This window comes from Orycteropus afer, unplaced genomic scaffold (genome assembly GCF_000298275.1).
Source record: "Orycteropus afer afer isolate SDZICR_OR568_19922 unplaced genomic scaffold, OryAfe1.0 scaffold00059, whole genome shotgun sequence".
Classification (NCBI taxonomy): domain Eukaryota; kingdom Metazoa; phylum Chordata; class Mammalia; order Tubulidentata; family Orycteropodidae; genus Orycteropus; species Orycteropus afer.
Genome location: NW_006921646.1, coordinates 9,269,799 through 9,284,797, shown reverse-complemented (window position 1 = coordinate 9,284,797; position 14,999 = coordinate 9,269,799). Strand labels below are relative to the sequence as shown.

Here is a 14,999-nt window from a genome sequence, read left to right as displayed (position 1 = left end):
TTAGTTATCTAGTGCTGCTTAACAGAAATTTCACAAGTCAGTGGCTTTAACAAACAGAAAATTATTTTTTCACAGTTGAGGCTAAAGTCTGAATGCAGAGAAATGACACTAGGGGAAAGCTTTCTCTCTCTTGTCAGCTCTAGAGAAGGTCTTTGTTCCTTGATTCCTTGGTGATCTCCACATGTTGGTAGTCATCTCTGCTTCCTTCTCTATCCTAATCTGCTCTTTTTATATCTCAAAGGTGATTGGCTTAAAACACACCCTACACTAATACTGCCTCTTTAACATTGCACACAAAACCATTCCCAATTGGGTTTATAACCACAGGTATAGGGATTGGGATTTACAACATATAATCCATAACAGGGAAGGAAGGAGGGAATGAGGAGAGAAATAGCTGAAATAAAATCAGCCAAGTGTTGACAATTACTGCAATATGATGATGAATATATGAAGGTTCACTCTACTATTTTGCGTATGTCTGGAAATGTCTATAATGAAAAAAATTTTCTAAAAACTCATGTGTGTCCGTAAAACCCAGGTCAAGGACAACCAATTTGTCCATGAAGTTTCCTGGCTGCTTCCCACTCACTGATAGGCCTTTCTCTAGTCGAACTCTAATGGCACAACCAATATTATCCAAGATAGCACAGTAATTTACTGTGGCCATGCATCATGCGCTTTTTGTTCTGTAGGTTTTCAGTTGTCTGGTTAATTTAGTGGCAGAAAGGAGAGGAACTAATATTCATTAAGGGCCCTCTCTACGTGGGGAACTGAACTATGTGTTTCTTATATAGACAATATCTTATATGACTTCCCTAGTACACGGTTAGACTCATAGTGGGTATCTATTATACAGCTATCAAAAATAACAGAGAAGGAAAACTTCTAATGACAGAGGGGAAGGACTTATGATGTTAGGTGAAATAGAATCAGAGCACAAAATCATATATGTGGTATGATCTCAACTCTATAAAACCTGGTTAGAAAAAAAAGACTGGACAGATATATATATCAAAATGTGCTTGTTTATAGATTGGGATTTTTTTTATTTTTATAATTTCAAAATGTCATTTAATAATCACATATAACAGGCATCAGCAAATTTTTTTCTATAAAGGTACAAATAGTAAATATTTTTGGCTTTGTGGGCCGTATGGTCTCTGATGCAACTACTCAACTTTGTCATTAGGATATGAAAGGAATCATAGACAATACATAAATGAATGAGTATGGCTGTGTTCCAATAAAACTTTATTTACAAAAACAGGTACCAGGCTGTCTGCCAAGTCCTGATAGGTAACTTTATAGCCAGAAGAAATGTATATGTTATTTATGTGTTCTTTGGCTGTAACTATATAATCTTGGTACTGTGATTAATAGATCATGGTACAGAAGTATTATTCTGGTATCCCCACATCATAAAACAATAGAAACAAACAGTCACAAATCAGAGAATATAAGAATGAAAATTCTATGCTGGATACCAGCATAAGACTAAAAAGTCACTGTGATGGTTATGTTTGTGTGTCAACTTGGCTGGGCCTGGTTGAGTGGCTGGGCAGCTGGTGGTAGTATTCCCCATGATGAGACTGGCAATCAACTCCATGGTGGGATCTACCACAAGCAGCTGGGTAGCTGCCTTTGGGATGTGGTCTGCTTCCTGTATATAAGGAGAAGCCTTGGGAATAGTCTCTAGTCTATGGCACTCTTGGACCTTGCATGTAGCTGTGTCATTGCTCAGCAGCCTGCTATACTCTGTCAACCTTGGGACTGACAATGGACTTAAGTTAATGGCCTGCCGTGTGGTTTGGTAACATTGGGACTATGCCTTTTTACTTGTCAACCTCGGGGTTTCTCATCCTCAGCAGCCAACAGCTGTCTGAGTGAAGAAATGCCTCTAGCTCCAGTGGGCCGGTAGCAGAAGGCAGAGCCAGACCCCAAGGTTGAGGGGCTTTCACCCAGCCCCTAGAGCCTGGCACTTTGAACTTGGACTTAAAGCCTCCAAATTGTAAGAATAAACTCCTGTTTGTTAAGGCCCTCCCATTTGTGGTATATTCTTGTCAGAGCAGCACTAGGTAACCAGAACAGTCACTATACCTATAATTAATACAAGTTTTATCTCTATTATTTTTAAAGCCTGGGTTAGGATGAATAGAAAAAGTTAAACTTACATTTCTCTCTGATTTCCCCAGATTTTCTGAAGCAAAGGCCCTGGGAGAAAGTATAAATGAAGCAAGAAGTAAAATTGGTAAGCAGATATTCTATGAGCCTCCTTCACAGACCATTTTCCTGGTGAAAATCAGGCCATGCTGTGCCTCCAAATCACCATGAAGCCTTGTGTCTAGGGATCCTCCACCAAGGAAGCTGCTTGAGGGGACCTTTCCTTGGAATTTTGTCATCCCTTTCACCACCCAACAGGTGGTGCACTATCTTTTCTTGTTTGTTTATTTTATTATTTTTTCAAATTTTTATTGTGATTTGGGTGAAAATTTATAGAGCAAATTCATTTTCCATACAGCAGTTCATACACATTTTGTTTCATGGCATTCATTGCAATTCCCCACAATGTAACAATTCTCTTCCTGTTTCCTCCGGGTACTTATCTCTTCCCTGCACCCTTCTTTCCTATACATCCCACCCCTTGAGTTAGCTCCCTTTGCAAATACTGCCCTTCTGTTCTCTCATGATGGATCATTCTAAGGAGTATATCTACCTGATGTAAATGTTCACCCTATATGCCTGTCTATTGTTTGGCTGGAAGCCACCGGAGTGAGTTCATTCCAGATATGAAGGGTAACTAGGGGCCATAGTCTCGGGGGTCTCACCAGGTTCTATCAGACCAGTAAACCAGGTCTATTTTATGATTTTGAGTTTTGTGCCATGTTGTTCTCCCACTCTATCCAGGATCTCCTGCACTGATCCCTTTCCAAGTGGTTGACAGTGGTAGCCAGCACCATCTAGTTCTTCTGGTCTCTCGGTCATAGAGGCTGAAGTTTGCATGGTCCACTAGTCTCTTGGACTGCTTGTTTCTCTATGTCTGGTTTTCTTCATTCTTCTTTGCTCTGGGCAAGGAAAGCCATTGTTGCATCTAGATGGCTGCTTGCAAGCTTTTAAGACCCTAGTTGCTACTCACCAAAGTAGGATGTAGAACAATGTTTTTTTGTAGTATGTTATGCTAATTGAGCTTGATGTCCCCTGTGACCATGGTCCTGAGCCCACAGGTCCAACTACTCACTCCATCAGGGTAGTTGGCTAAGGCTAAGAAGTTATCATAACTTGGTCCCTTGTTAGCTCTACTGTATATATGGACATTCCTACAGCACATACAAATACATATGTAGAAATACCATCTGCCAACCTTATATATGGTCATGGTTATACTCTGCTTTGCCTAGACATACCTGATCATTCAGACTGTCTACCTATCTATTTACTCATAGATTAATGTTTGTTATCACTGATTCCACAGTATTGTGTATGTGAGAGGGTTTATCTTTGTTGTCTGTACTCTTGGGTACACTATCTTTTGTCTCGAAAGAACACAACTCACTGTCATTGAGTCAATTCCAGCTCATAGGGAACCCCCATTGGGTTTCCAAGGCTCTATATCTTTACAGAGCAAATTGCCTTATCTTTCTTCCATGGAGGAACTGGTGGGTTAAAACCACTGACCTTTTGGTTAGCAGCCAAGTGCCTTCACTATTGCCCCACCAGAGTTCCTTTTCTTTTGTCTAGAACTTGAGATTTTCATCTCATGCAGGCCTGACCTCTAGCATCTCAAAGATAAAAGTCTGCTTTTCTCTAGTGTTTTTTGACAATAGCTAAACTATCATAATGGTGTAATTATAGGGACATTGTTTCATATTTTCAAGTGCTATGGAACACTTTTACACCTCCCAAAATGTACACTTAGCATTGCTGGCACAGGTGTGCATTTCTCAGAGCCTGCAAAAGCCAAGGGGAGGATGAGAAGCAATAGTAACCTACCAGGGTGAAGGCTCCCTGGTGTGCAGGTTTCCCCATCTAGGTGAGTACTTCCAGAAAGGTAAGGTAAGGCAAGAGACAAACTCAATAAAAGCATGCCTCGTGTCTTCTTCAAAGTGAGAAGAAAATGTTTCTTTCATCTTAAACTAGAAGATACAGCGGAGACTCATCTCTCAGTCTGGGGAGCAGCTTTGTAGAAGGATTCCCTTGAGCCCTCACCTCAGTGCTTGGAAAGGCAGAAGTTACCTATTCATTAGCTGGCTCCAACTTCTTACCCTAAGAAGTGAGGACAGGACAGAAGCCACTGTGAGCAACCCTTCTGGATTCTCCTACAGAATATGGAAAGTCACAGTAGCCTCAGGTTGTGTCCTCTGGAAAACAAGAGCCCCACCATATCACCCCCCTGTGGCCTGAGCAGAGCCACTGATTGGCCCAAGCCAGGTAACAACACCCTGAGCCATGCCCAGCAGCCCAGTTGAGAATCTTTGAGCCTTGGAGGTTGCTAACCTAACTTTTGGGATCTCAAAAGGGGAGAAAATTACATTTATTTTCACTAATCTTTAATGAAATTCACCACTATTTTCAGTGATGAATACAGGCAGCAGACCACATTAGAATCAGCAGCACCCGTCACCAATGGAAATCACAGACATTGTCATTTCACATCACACAGTGGCAGACCTTGTAAAATAGCTTTTATGATCATCACTATTTCAAAATTACAGTAGTTATTAGACTCACTATTAGATACTATTATTTGATGCATTCATATAAAAGCACATTGGTATTTATATATCACAAAATGTTTTAAAATGTTGATAACTATTTCAGTATGATTGGCTTCTTTTAGAAGCATATGCATTTTACTTTATGCATCTAAAATCCTGATTCTGAGAGGGGGTCTATAGTCGCATCAGAATGCCAGGGGGATCCTTGGAACAAGAAAAGCTTATAAACCTCTTTCTTGGCTTGGATTACCAAACCCCCTAAAATTGTATGAAAAAGAAATTGGGGGAAGAGGTATGTGTATTGTCCCAGGATAATATCCATAGCTTAGCCCCTTCTCAAAGGGGCCAGTGATCAAAACTGATGAGGAGTTTGATTCAGGACTGATGACCCCCCAGCAGTGGCAGGACGTCAGGCAGGAAAGCAGACAGCCTGCTGATGGCAGCCCACTCTCAGGCAGCAGTCCAGTCCTGGCCTACCTGGCCTGGGTCACCTGGCAGGTGGAGGACACAAGGAAGAAAGGGGAAGCAGGTTATATGGCTCCAGGCCTGAGTGTTACTCTTCATCCAACCTCCAGGGACCCAATGGTTTCTTTTCATCCCTGGGAGATAAAGGTGAAACTACTCCTCCCCGGGAAAGAATAATATGAAGTTTGGCTCTTTGTAAACAATTTACTCTATACACCAAAATATAATTGTTCCAACAGTAATTGGTGGGAGGCACCAATTGCCTACACTAATGTATCTAGTTTTTCACTCTGTGTCTGATGGGTCATTGTCACAGAGAATTATAAATTCTCCATAAATTTAGGTGAAATAACGTGTGTTAATGCAGCCAGTTTGCCACATTGTCAAGATTAGGGAGGTCATAGGCTGCGGTACAGCTGCACAAGTTGTGCACGGTCCAAGAGCAAGGGGCTGAGGGTATGAAGACTGCAGTTGATCTGCCCGGTGAGGACATCTGTTTACAATTCACACACAGAGTCCAGTTCAGTGGTGCTGATAAAGCCACTATCACTCTTCACTTTGCTTTGTGCAGATAGCAAACTAAGACCTATTTCCTGTCCACCTATCTTTCAAGTTGTGCGTTTGATACAGGGGGCCCAGATGAGTGAGTCTGAGACTCCCACCCCATTACAAGTCCCTCATGGTTCTTGACCTAAAGCTCTCCATCACTGCATCTCAGGATACCAGGTTAATATTAAGGTGGTATAAGGTGTAACCTGTACACATATTTAAAATTTCGAAGGCTGCCTTGAAGAAAACTTATTTCAGGGGATTTATTACATTTCCGAGTGTATTTTTCCCTAGGGAGAAATCTAATCAAGTGGAATTTGCAGTCCCCAGGGAGCCCTTTAGTGAGTCTAGGAGTCAGGGGTTGGGAGCATGATACCCATGATGTGTGAGATGGTGAGTCAGCACTACTCTCAAACCATGACATATCCTGCCTCTGGACCCTGAGGCAAAAGGAGAGAGCATGCCAAGAAGTGCACATGTCATTGGGCCAGCAGAGAGGAAACAAAATCTGTTTTTGTAAGCTGCAGATCACCCCCACACACACACATGTTTAAAGTTCACGTTGCGACTGTCTTTTCACCTAATTTGGTTTTTCTGGGGACATTGATATGTAGAGCTGCCTCTTGACTTTCATTCCCAAAACTCCCTAAGGGCCATCAATTCAGCAGTGACTTTGAAGTACCTAATTTTTAACTGGTACTTCCAATTATAAAAAACAACAAGAACAACAACAACAACAAAAAGCTTCCATGTTATTTTTTATAAAAAGCCAACCCAAACGAGGTAGGTAAACTCTTGCCACAAACTCCCTTTCGTCCTTCTTTATAGCACCCTTTGGCATAAATGGTTAAACGTGCAGTTACTAACTGAAATACATCCAGAGGTGCCTCAAAGGAAAGATCAAGCGATCTACTTCCAAAAGACCAGAGCCACTGAAGACCTTTTGAAGCACAGTTCCACTGTGACACACATGGGGTCACCATGAGTTGGAATCTGCTCAGTGGCGGCTGGATTTTTGGTTTTATACATCATTTACATCAGTACTGATGGAGAAGAACAAGTTGAAATCAGAAATGGGAGAAACAACCTATTTAGAATCTCCCTGAGAAATTAGAGTCAAGTGTTTCTATAGGAGAACCATGTTTATTGTATCTGTCTATCCCATACACCAGAACGTCAGGCTGCCTTCTGCCACGTGAGCTGTGTTTTGAACGCATTCAAACACACCCTGCTTCCATTTGTTGTCTCTCTAAAATTGTCATTGAGCCCAAGCTGTGGGAAAATAAGTAAGTGTTTTATAAGCAGCCACATAACTATTTTGCCATTCTTTCACTTCTTAGAATTCTGTCATTAGTTTTCCTAATTAGTGCTCTACCACTGGTGCCATCATCTTTGACAACAAAGGACACTCCATGGCTATTCTTTGGAGTAGGGCCCAGTCCCAGAGCAGTCCAGGTACTAGCTGTTTTGGAGGCAAATCAAAGATTTTGATTGACACCTCTTGGCAACTATTTATCCTTCCACAGGCCCCTCCAAGCATAAATGAAAACTAAGCTTACAGGATGCTACACAGAATGGTTTTCACAGTGAACCACTCAGTGATCGATTCCAAAACCATTAGGAATATAATAGAGGTAATTGTTAGTGAAAGGTGCAGAAAAAAAACAGGAAATCTAGTAAAACATTCTGAAAGTTGTTCTTCCCCTCCTCCAAATTGAAAGAAAGACTCCATCCAACCTGTCATTTGGACAATACCCTTTTAGAAAATGTTTCTCTTGTACATTTGGGATTTGGAGGAATCATTTCTCAGGTCTAGGTCTCCATCAGCAAATAAATAGGGCTATTTGTCAGCTTTGTGCATTTCCTGTACTTGAATCTTCCTTTGAGGTTTGCTTTTAGACTTAACTTTGTACATGTTGGATTCTAGTATTTTATCCTGGAGTGGAGGAAAAACAACTTTCTGGTCATTTTGCCAGATTATGATGACCTGAATCAAGAATATATAAAAAAAAAATAATAATATACTTTCATTATTATTTGTCTCCAGCTCTAACTAACAAGGACAACAACTCAATAATAAAAGCCTCCATGATTTATTGAGAACTTACTGTGCTATGCTAAGAATTTGACTTCTGTTACCTCATTTAATCCTCACAGGGAAGAGGCATTACCTATAGAAGGTAGTAGGTATTGCCATATGACATAGTTTCTAAGAGACACATTTTTACACTCTTTAACCAGACCTACCAAACCCACTGCCACTGAGTCTATTCCAACTCATAGTGACCTTAAAGGACAGAATAGAACTGCCCCCAAAATTTCCAAGCCTATAAATCTTTAAAGAAGCAGACTGGCACATTTTCTCCCATGGAGCAACTGGTGGGTTTGAACCACTGATCTTTGTGTTAGCAGCTAATTACTTAACCACTGTGCCACCAGTGTGCCTTATACTCTTAGCACCTCTGAAATCAGAATGCATTTTACCATCACTTTTAGCCTTTTTTGTTTTTCCATATTTTAAAAATTTCTGTAGTCAAGATGGGCCTGAGAATTTATGGAGCCTTGTTCCTATTAACTGCCACTGAGTTATCCCCCAACTTATGGTGACCCATGCACTGCAGAATGAAATGCTGCCTAGTCTCTCATAATCAGTTGCCAATAGGACTCTTGTGATCCATAAGGTTTTTGTTGGCTGATTTTTGGAAGTAGAGTGTGTTCTGGTTACCTAGTACTCTTCTGACAAGAATATACCACAAATGGAATGGCTTGAACAAACAGGAGTTTATTCTCTTGCAGTTCGGGAGGCTAGAAGTCCAAGTTCCAAGTTCTAGGCTCTAGGGGCTGGGTGAAAGCCCCTCGACCTTGGGCTTCAGCTCTGCCTCTTGCTCCTGGCCCACTGAAGCTAGAGGCATCTCTTCACTCAGGCAGCTACTGCCTGCTGAGGCCAACAAGCCCAAGGTTGACAAACAAAATGGCATAATCCAGATGTTACCAAACCACATGGCAGGCCATTAACTCAAGTCCATTGAAAGTCCCAAGGTCGGCAGAGCATGGCAGGTTGCTGAATAACAACACGGCTACATGCAGGGTTCAAGCATGCCATAAGCTAGAGACCGTTCCCAAAGCTGCTTCTTATATACGGGAAGCAGACTACATCCCTAAAGCAGCTACTCAGCTGCTCCAATACATTCCACCATGGAGTTGATTATCAATCTCACCATGGGGAATAACAACATCCAGCTGCCCAGCCACTCAACCAGGCCTAGCCAAGTTGATACACAAACTTAACTACCACAGAGTGCCCAGCCTTTCTTGCCACTCTGTCTTAGTCTGGAAGCTCCACTGAAACCTGTTCACCATCCTAGTAACATGCAAGCCTCCACGGACAGACGAGTGGTGGCTGAGGTGCACTGGCCAAGAATTGAACCTGATTCTCCATATGGAAGGTGAAATTCTACCACTGACTGAACCACCACAGCCCAGTAGTGTCTTAGATTCTATGAAATATTGTATTATTCTTATTTTACAGTTTATTTAAACACAAACAAACAAACAAAAACCTAAGACTCAGTGAGGTAACTTATCTAATAAGTGGCCAGCCTGGAATCTAAATTCATTCAGGTCAAACTAAAACATTTAAATACTATATATTGTCTCCAGAAATTCAGATTTACTTGACCTTGAAATTCTCTTTTGAATTTAAAAATTCACTAAGCTGATACTCAGCTTTCCTGAATCTTTGGCCTTTATCCTGTTTGATATGCACAACAAAAGTCTCAAACTATACTCTACCCTAGAGGTTGTACATATAGCCCAAGAAGATTAAGAGAGTGTGTGTAACACGGTTACTGATAGGTCATTAACCATTGTAGGAAGGAGCAAGCAGGGGTTGAGACCCAACCTGCCCTCTGTTCTCCATTCCACATGCACTGGCTCAAGGTCACACTTACCCATAGGAATGGGGCACTTTGTTCTAGTTCTAGAAAGATGTGCTGTAGACTTGTAGCAGCCCTGGCAGGATCCAGTGTCCCACATGGATTTCAACTATCATCTTCAGTAGGGTAGAGGATAAACTATATATGCTATACAACTCTACCCAAGTGGGTTTACCAGTGCAGCAGAAAATACAAGAATTCAAAACATAAGCTTAGGAGAGCTTGAGTAGGCATAGGTGTAATAATGTACTTATGCTTAAGTACCAAACCAGCCCAAATAAGGAGCTATTGTTGAGTCAGCTATACCTCATGATGACCTTATATACAACAGAAGGAAACGTTGCTGGGTCCTGCTCCATCTTTATGATCTTTCATATGTTTGAGCCATTGTTGTGGCTAATATATCAGTCCATCTCATTGGCATAATGCCTAAGGCATTTGTCTGATAACCAGAAGCCTGGTGGTTCAAACCCACCAGCTACTCCTCAGAAGGAAGATTGGCCAATCTACTTCCATAGTGATTCCTCCTTGGAAACCCAAGGAGGGGTCGCTGTGAGTCGGATCTGACTCGACAGCAGTGAGGTTTTTATTATTATTCTTTACCAACCATATATCCTTTTCTAGTGAATGAAAATAAAGACTAGAAGGAGCAAAAGCAGCTAAAGTAAGGGCAGGCATAGCAGTCATCAGGGACCAGAAAATAAAAATTTGTTACCATAAAGTGCTATTATTTGAAAGACAAAAAATACCATATTCTCAAAAGTATGAAATGCAACAGCCAAGAAGTTATCCTTTCACTCTACCCAGCATTTCCGTGCCTACATTGCATTGCAATTCCTTGGTATCACCATCTCCCCACGAGGGAAGAGATGGTTTAGAAACAAGCAGCTAAAGAAATGATTAAAACATACTCTAGATAAGAAAATGTGCATATACAAGGAAAGCTATTGCAAAGATTTATACTTTATTAAGTAAATTTACCACATATTTATTTTAAACAGCAAGCTGCATTATGCATTTAGTTTGATTTATAAAAATTACAATTATCAAAAAAATACTCAAATTAACTTGTACCCAGTTTGTATTGGATAGGGTGCATATGGCTGTAAATCAGACTTGTTTAAACATAGAAGGAAATTTATTGTCTCATGTAATGGGAAGTCTAAGCAGTACAACTGGCTTCAAATACATGGCACACTTCCTTTCTCTTTCTCTCCCTCTCTCTCTTTCCTCCTCCTTCCCTCTTTATCTCTCTCTCTCCATCTCTTAGTTCTGCTTGACTAAGTTCTGTGACACTTTGATAGCTTTTACCTGTGGGGAAGCTCCAGGTTTACATAGACTTCAGAATTCATAATCTCATTGAAAGAGCAAGTATCTTTCCCAACAGAGTTGGCAAAAGTCCCTGGAGAGAGGAATGATTGTTCTGGCTTAAGGCACGTGCCCATCTCTGAACCAATCCAGGGGATGGCACACTCTGATTGACTAAACCTAGATCATGTGCCTAATCCTCAGGTAGGGGCTTGGCCCCATGTGAACCACATAAGCTGAAGAAGATTTTTAAGAAGCCAAAGCAAAGTCTGTCTCCAAAGGAAGACGTGGTGGTCAAATAAAAATTTTGTTCACTATGAAGGCTTGGCAGTTCAAATCCACCAGCCACTCCTCAGAAGGAAGATAGGGCAATCTACTTCTGTAGTGATACTGCCTCGAAAACCCAAGGAGGGGTCGCTATGAATTGGGTCTGACTCAACGGCACATAACAACAACAACAACAATGAGGGCTTGTAGGATTGTATCTACAGCCTGAAACAAGAAAGATCTGTAAAGAAATGGGTAGTAGTTTCTGTGAGAAAAGAGAAAAGTTAGACATTATCCTGCAAAAACAAAGAAAGCAAGCTATGAATAGGGAACTTAAAACCTGGTGTTTTAAATACAACTCCTGCTATAATGATATATTTTCAAAATTACACACTAAAATATAATAGGGGTTTGTAGGGAAAAAATGAGAGTGGGGGAAAAAAAAAACAAAAAACCTCACTGCCATCAAGTCAATTTGACTCATAGCGACCCCTCCTTGAGTTTCCAAGGCAGTATCTCAATGGAAGTAGATTGCCTCATCTTCCTTCCGAGGAGTGGCTGGTGAGTTTGAACCTCCAGCCTTCTGGTTAGCAGTCAAATGCCTTAGGCACTATGCCACCAGATAGTGGAAGACCTCTCAAAAAGTGACGGCACATAACACAGGCAACTTTATAACTGTTGTTGTTGTTGTTGTTATGTGCCGTCGAGTCGGCCCCGACTCATAGCGACCCCTCCTTGGGTTTCCGAGGCAGTATCACTACGGAAGTAGGATTGCCCAACCTTCCTTCCGAGGAGTGGCTGGTGGGTTTGAACTGCCAGCCTTCTGGTTAGCAGTCAAGTGCTTTAGCCACTATGCTACCAGAGCTCCCAACTTTATAACTAGGGCACCAATAAGACCAATTACATTCCTAATAAGAATAATGATATAAGTAAAAAGACATGTTAAATTCCTAATACATAATGAAACACTATATAAAATTCTGAATTTTCTTTTTAAAATGGTATCATGATGGAAGAGGGAAGGAAGTGTTGAGGCTGTTGAGTCATGAAGACATGAACAGAATGCACAAAGATAGGGAAGAGCAGCACAATAAGCACTTCTAAGAGAGCGCACATGAGATTCCTGGGGGTGCAGTAGTTAAGTGCTCAACTTCTAGGTGAATGTTTGGAGATTCTAACCCACCCAGCAGCTCTGCAAGAGAAAGGCCTGCTGATCAGTTCCAGTAAACACCACAGCCTAGGAAATTCTATGGAGCAATTCTGCTCTGTCACATGGGGTCATGTGAATCAGAATCAACTCAAGAGCACCTAACGAGACAACACACACCAGCTCAGAACGAGGACTAGGAGGAGAAGGGACAGTGTGCTGTACAGCATTTCTGTACAGCTTGCTCGGGTCACTTGTGCTAGCTTATTTGTATTTAGCCACTATTATTTGATGATGCAAAATGTTAACTAATTAGGAAAAGAATCCCATGTGAACAAACAAGACTGCTGCATTAGATACTGACATTATTTCCCTATTAACCAATTGTGTATGTATGAATTCCTGTTAAAGCAACATATGTTGTAAGACAATCACTTGTGTATTACTTGATGTTATATAGAGGGTACTGATAAATGTAATTCAACTTTAGAGACTCACAAAGGAAGAAATAATTTTCAGTTGCTTCATGGAAAAGAACATTTTGTCAGCAAGGTAATTAAATGAATGGAGATGCTTTAAAAGCAGGATAGATAGGCATTTTTCTGAGATGACTCAGGGGATCTAGAGATGAGAAAAGCAAATGACTGCTTTTTTTTTTACTTTTATTGTGGTGAAAACATACACAACAAGACATTCACCAACATAACAACTTCCCCATTCACAGCTCAGGGACAGTGATGACATTTTTCATGTTGTCCCACCATTATTGCTATCCTTTTCCAAAATATTCCACCACTATTATAAACTCAATGTACCCCAAACAAAAGCTTACCCTTTCTCCCTCCCTCCTACCCCTGGTAACCACTAACAACAATCTTTGGTGTGTGTGTATATGTAGGAGCTCTGTAGCATAGTGGCTAAGACCTCAGAAACCCAAGAATGGGTTGCTGTGAGTCGGGTCTGACTCGACACACATAACAACAACATATATATCCACCCCTCCAGCTGCTCTAGGAATTTAGCCTCCCATCCCTGGTAACCAACAAAGAAAGTTTCCTTCCATGTATAAACCTTTCCTTGACTTTTTACAGTATGGACTACTACAATATTTGTCCTTCTGTGATTGACTTATATTTCACTCAGCATAATATCCTCCAAGTTCATCCAAGTTATTCAGTGTTTTGCAGATTCTACATTATTCTTTAGAGTTGCATAGTATTCCATTGTGTGTATGTATCACAGGTTGTTTATCCATTCCTCAGTTGATGGGCATTTCGGTTGTTTCCATCTCTTTGCTATTGTGAATAGTGTTGTGATGAACATGGGTGTGCATATAGCTATTTGTGTCCTTCCTCTCACTTCTTTTGGATATATACCTAGCAATGAGATTGCTGAATCAAATGGTATTTCTATTTCCAACATTTTAAGGAATCAGATTATCAATTTCCACAGTGGTTGTATCATTTTACAGTCCCACCAGCAATGTATGAGAATACTAATCTCTCCACATTCTCACCAGCATTGGTTATTTTCTTTCTTGTTGAACTTTGCTATTAATGCTGGGGTGAGATGGTATCTCACGGTTGTTTTGATTTGCATCTCTTTAATGGTTAATGGTCACAAACATTTCTTCATGCCTTTGTTGGCTGCCTGAGTATTGTTTTGGTTACTTCATGCTGCTGTAGTAGAAAATACCACAAATGGGTGATTTGAACAAACAGGAGTTTATTCTCTTACAGTTTTAGAGGCTAAATATCCGAGTTCAAAGTGCCAGGTCTAGGAGCTGGGTGAAGCCCCTCAACCTTGGGCTTCAGCTCTGCCTCTTGCTCCCGACCCACTGAAGCTGGAGTGTCTCTTCATTCAGGCAGCTGCTGGTTGCTGAGGCTTACATGCCAAAGGTCAACAAATGAAATGATAACAGTCTCAATATCACCAAACCACAAGGCAGGCCATTGATTCAAGTCCCATTAATAGTCCCAAGATCTGCAGACAATATGGCAGGCTGCTAAATAATGATTCAGCTACATGCAGGATTCAAGCACACCAAAAGCTGCAGACCACTCCCAAAGCTTCTCCTTATATACAGGAAACAGACCATATCCCTAAAGCAGCTACTCAGCCACTCACAGCAAATTCTGCTGTGGAGTTGATTGCCAGTCTCACCGTGGGCAATAACTACCACCAGCTGGTCGGCCACTCAAAACTAGGCCCAGCCAAGATGACACATAACTTTACCTACCACAAGTATCTTCTTTGGTAAAGTATCTGTTCATGTCTTCTGCCCATTTTAAAATTGATTTGTTTGTCTTCTTGATGTTGAGGTGTTTTCTATAAATTTTAGAGATAAGCCCTTTTTCCAATATGTCATTGCTGAATATTTTTTTTTCCCCATTCTGTAGGTTCTCTTTTTACTTTTTTGGAGAAGTCCTCTGATGCACATAAGAATTTAATTTATACCCCAGGCCTGGGGGCTTGAGACCATAGTCTCAGGGGACATCATGCTGAATTGGCACACATAGTTCATAAAAAATTTGTTCTAGGAGGCGGGGCAAGATGGCAGACTAGGCAGAAGGATTGCACAGACCCTCTTCAACAAAGAAAAGGGAAACCAAT

General features: G+C 41.1%; 1 protein-coding gene across 1 annotated transcript in view; it reads left to right on the top strand.

Moving 5' to 3' along the window:
- KIF6 (kinesin family member 6) overlaps window positions 1-14,999 on the top strand; it is a 645,852-nt gene that overhangs the window by 474,649 nt on the left and 156,204 nt on the right. The window contains exon 15 of the mRNA XM_007939465.1: window positions 2,196-2,251. Coding sequence (XP_007937656.1) covers window positions 2,196-2,251 — 56 coding nt within the window. The remainder of the gene's footprint in view (window positions 1-2,195; window positions 2,252-14,999) is intronic.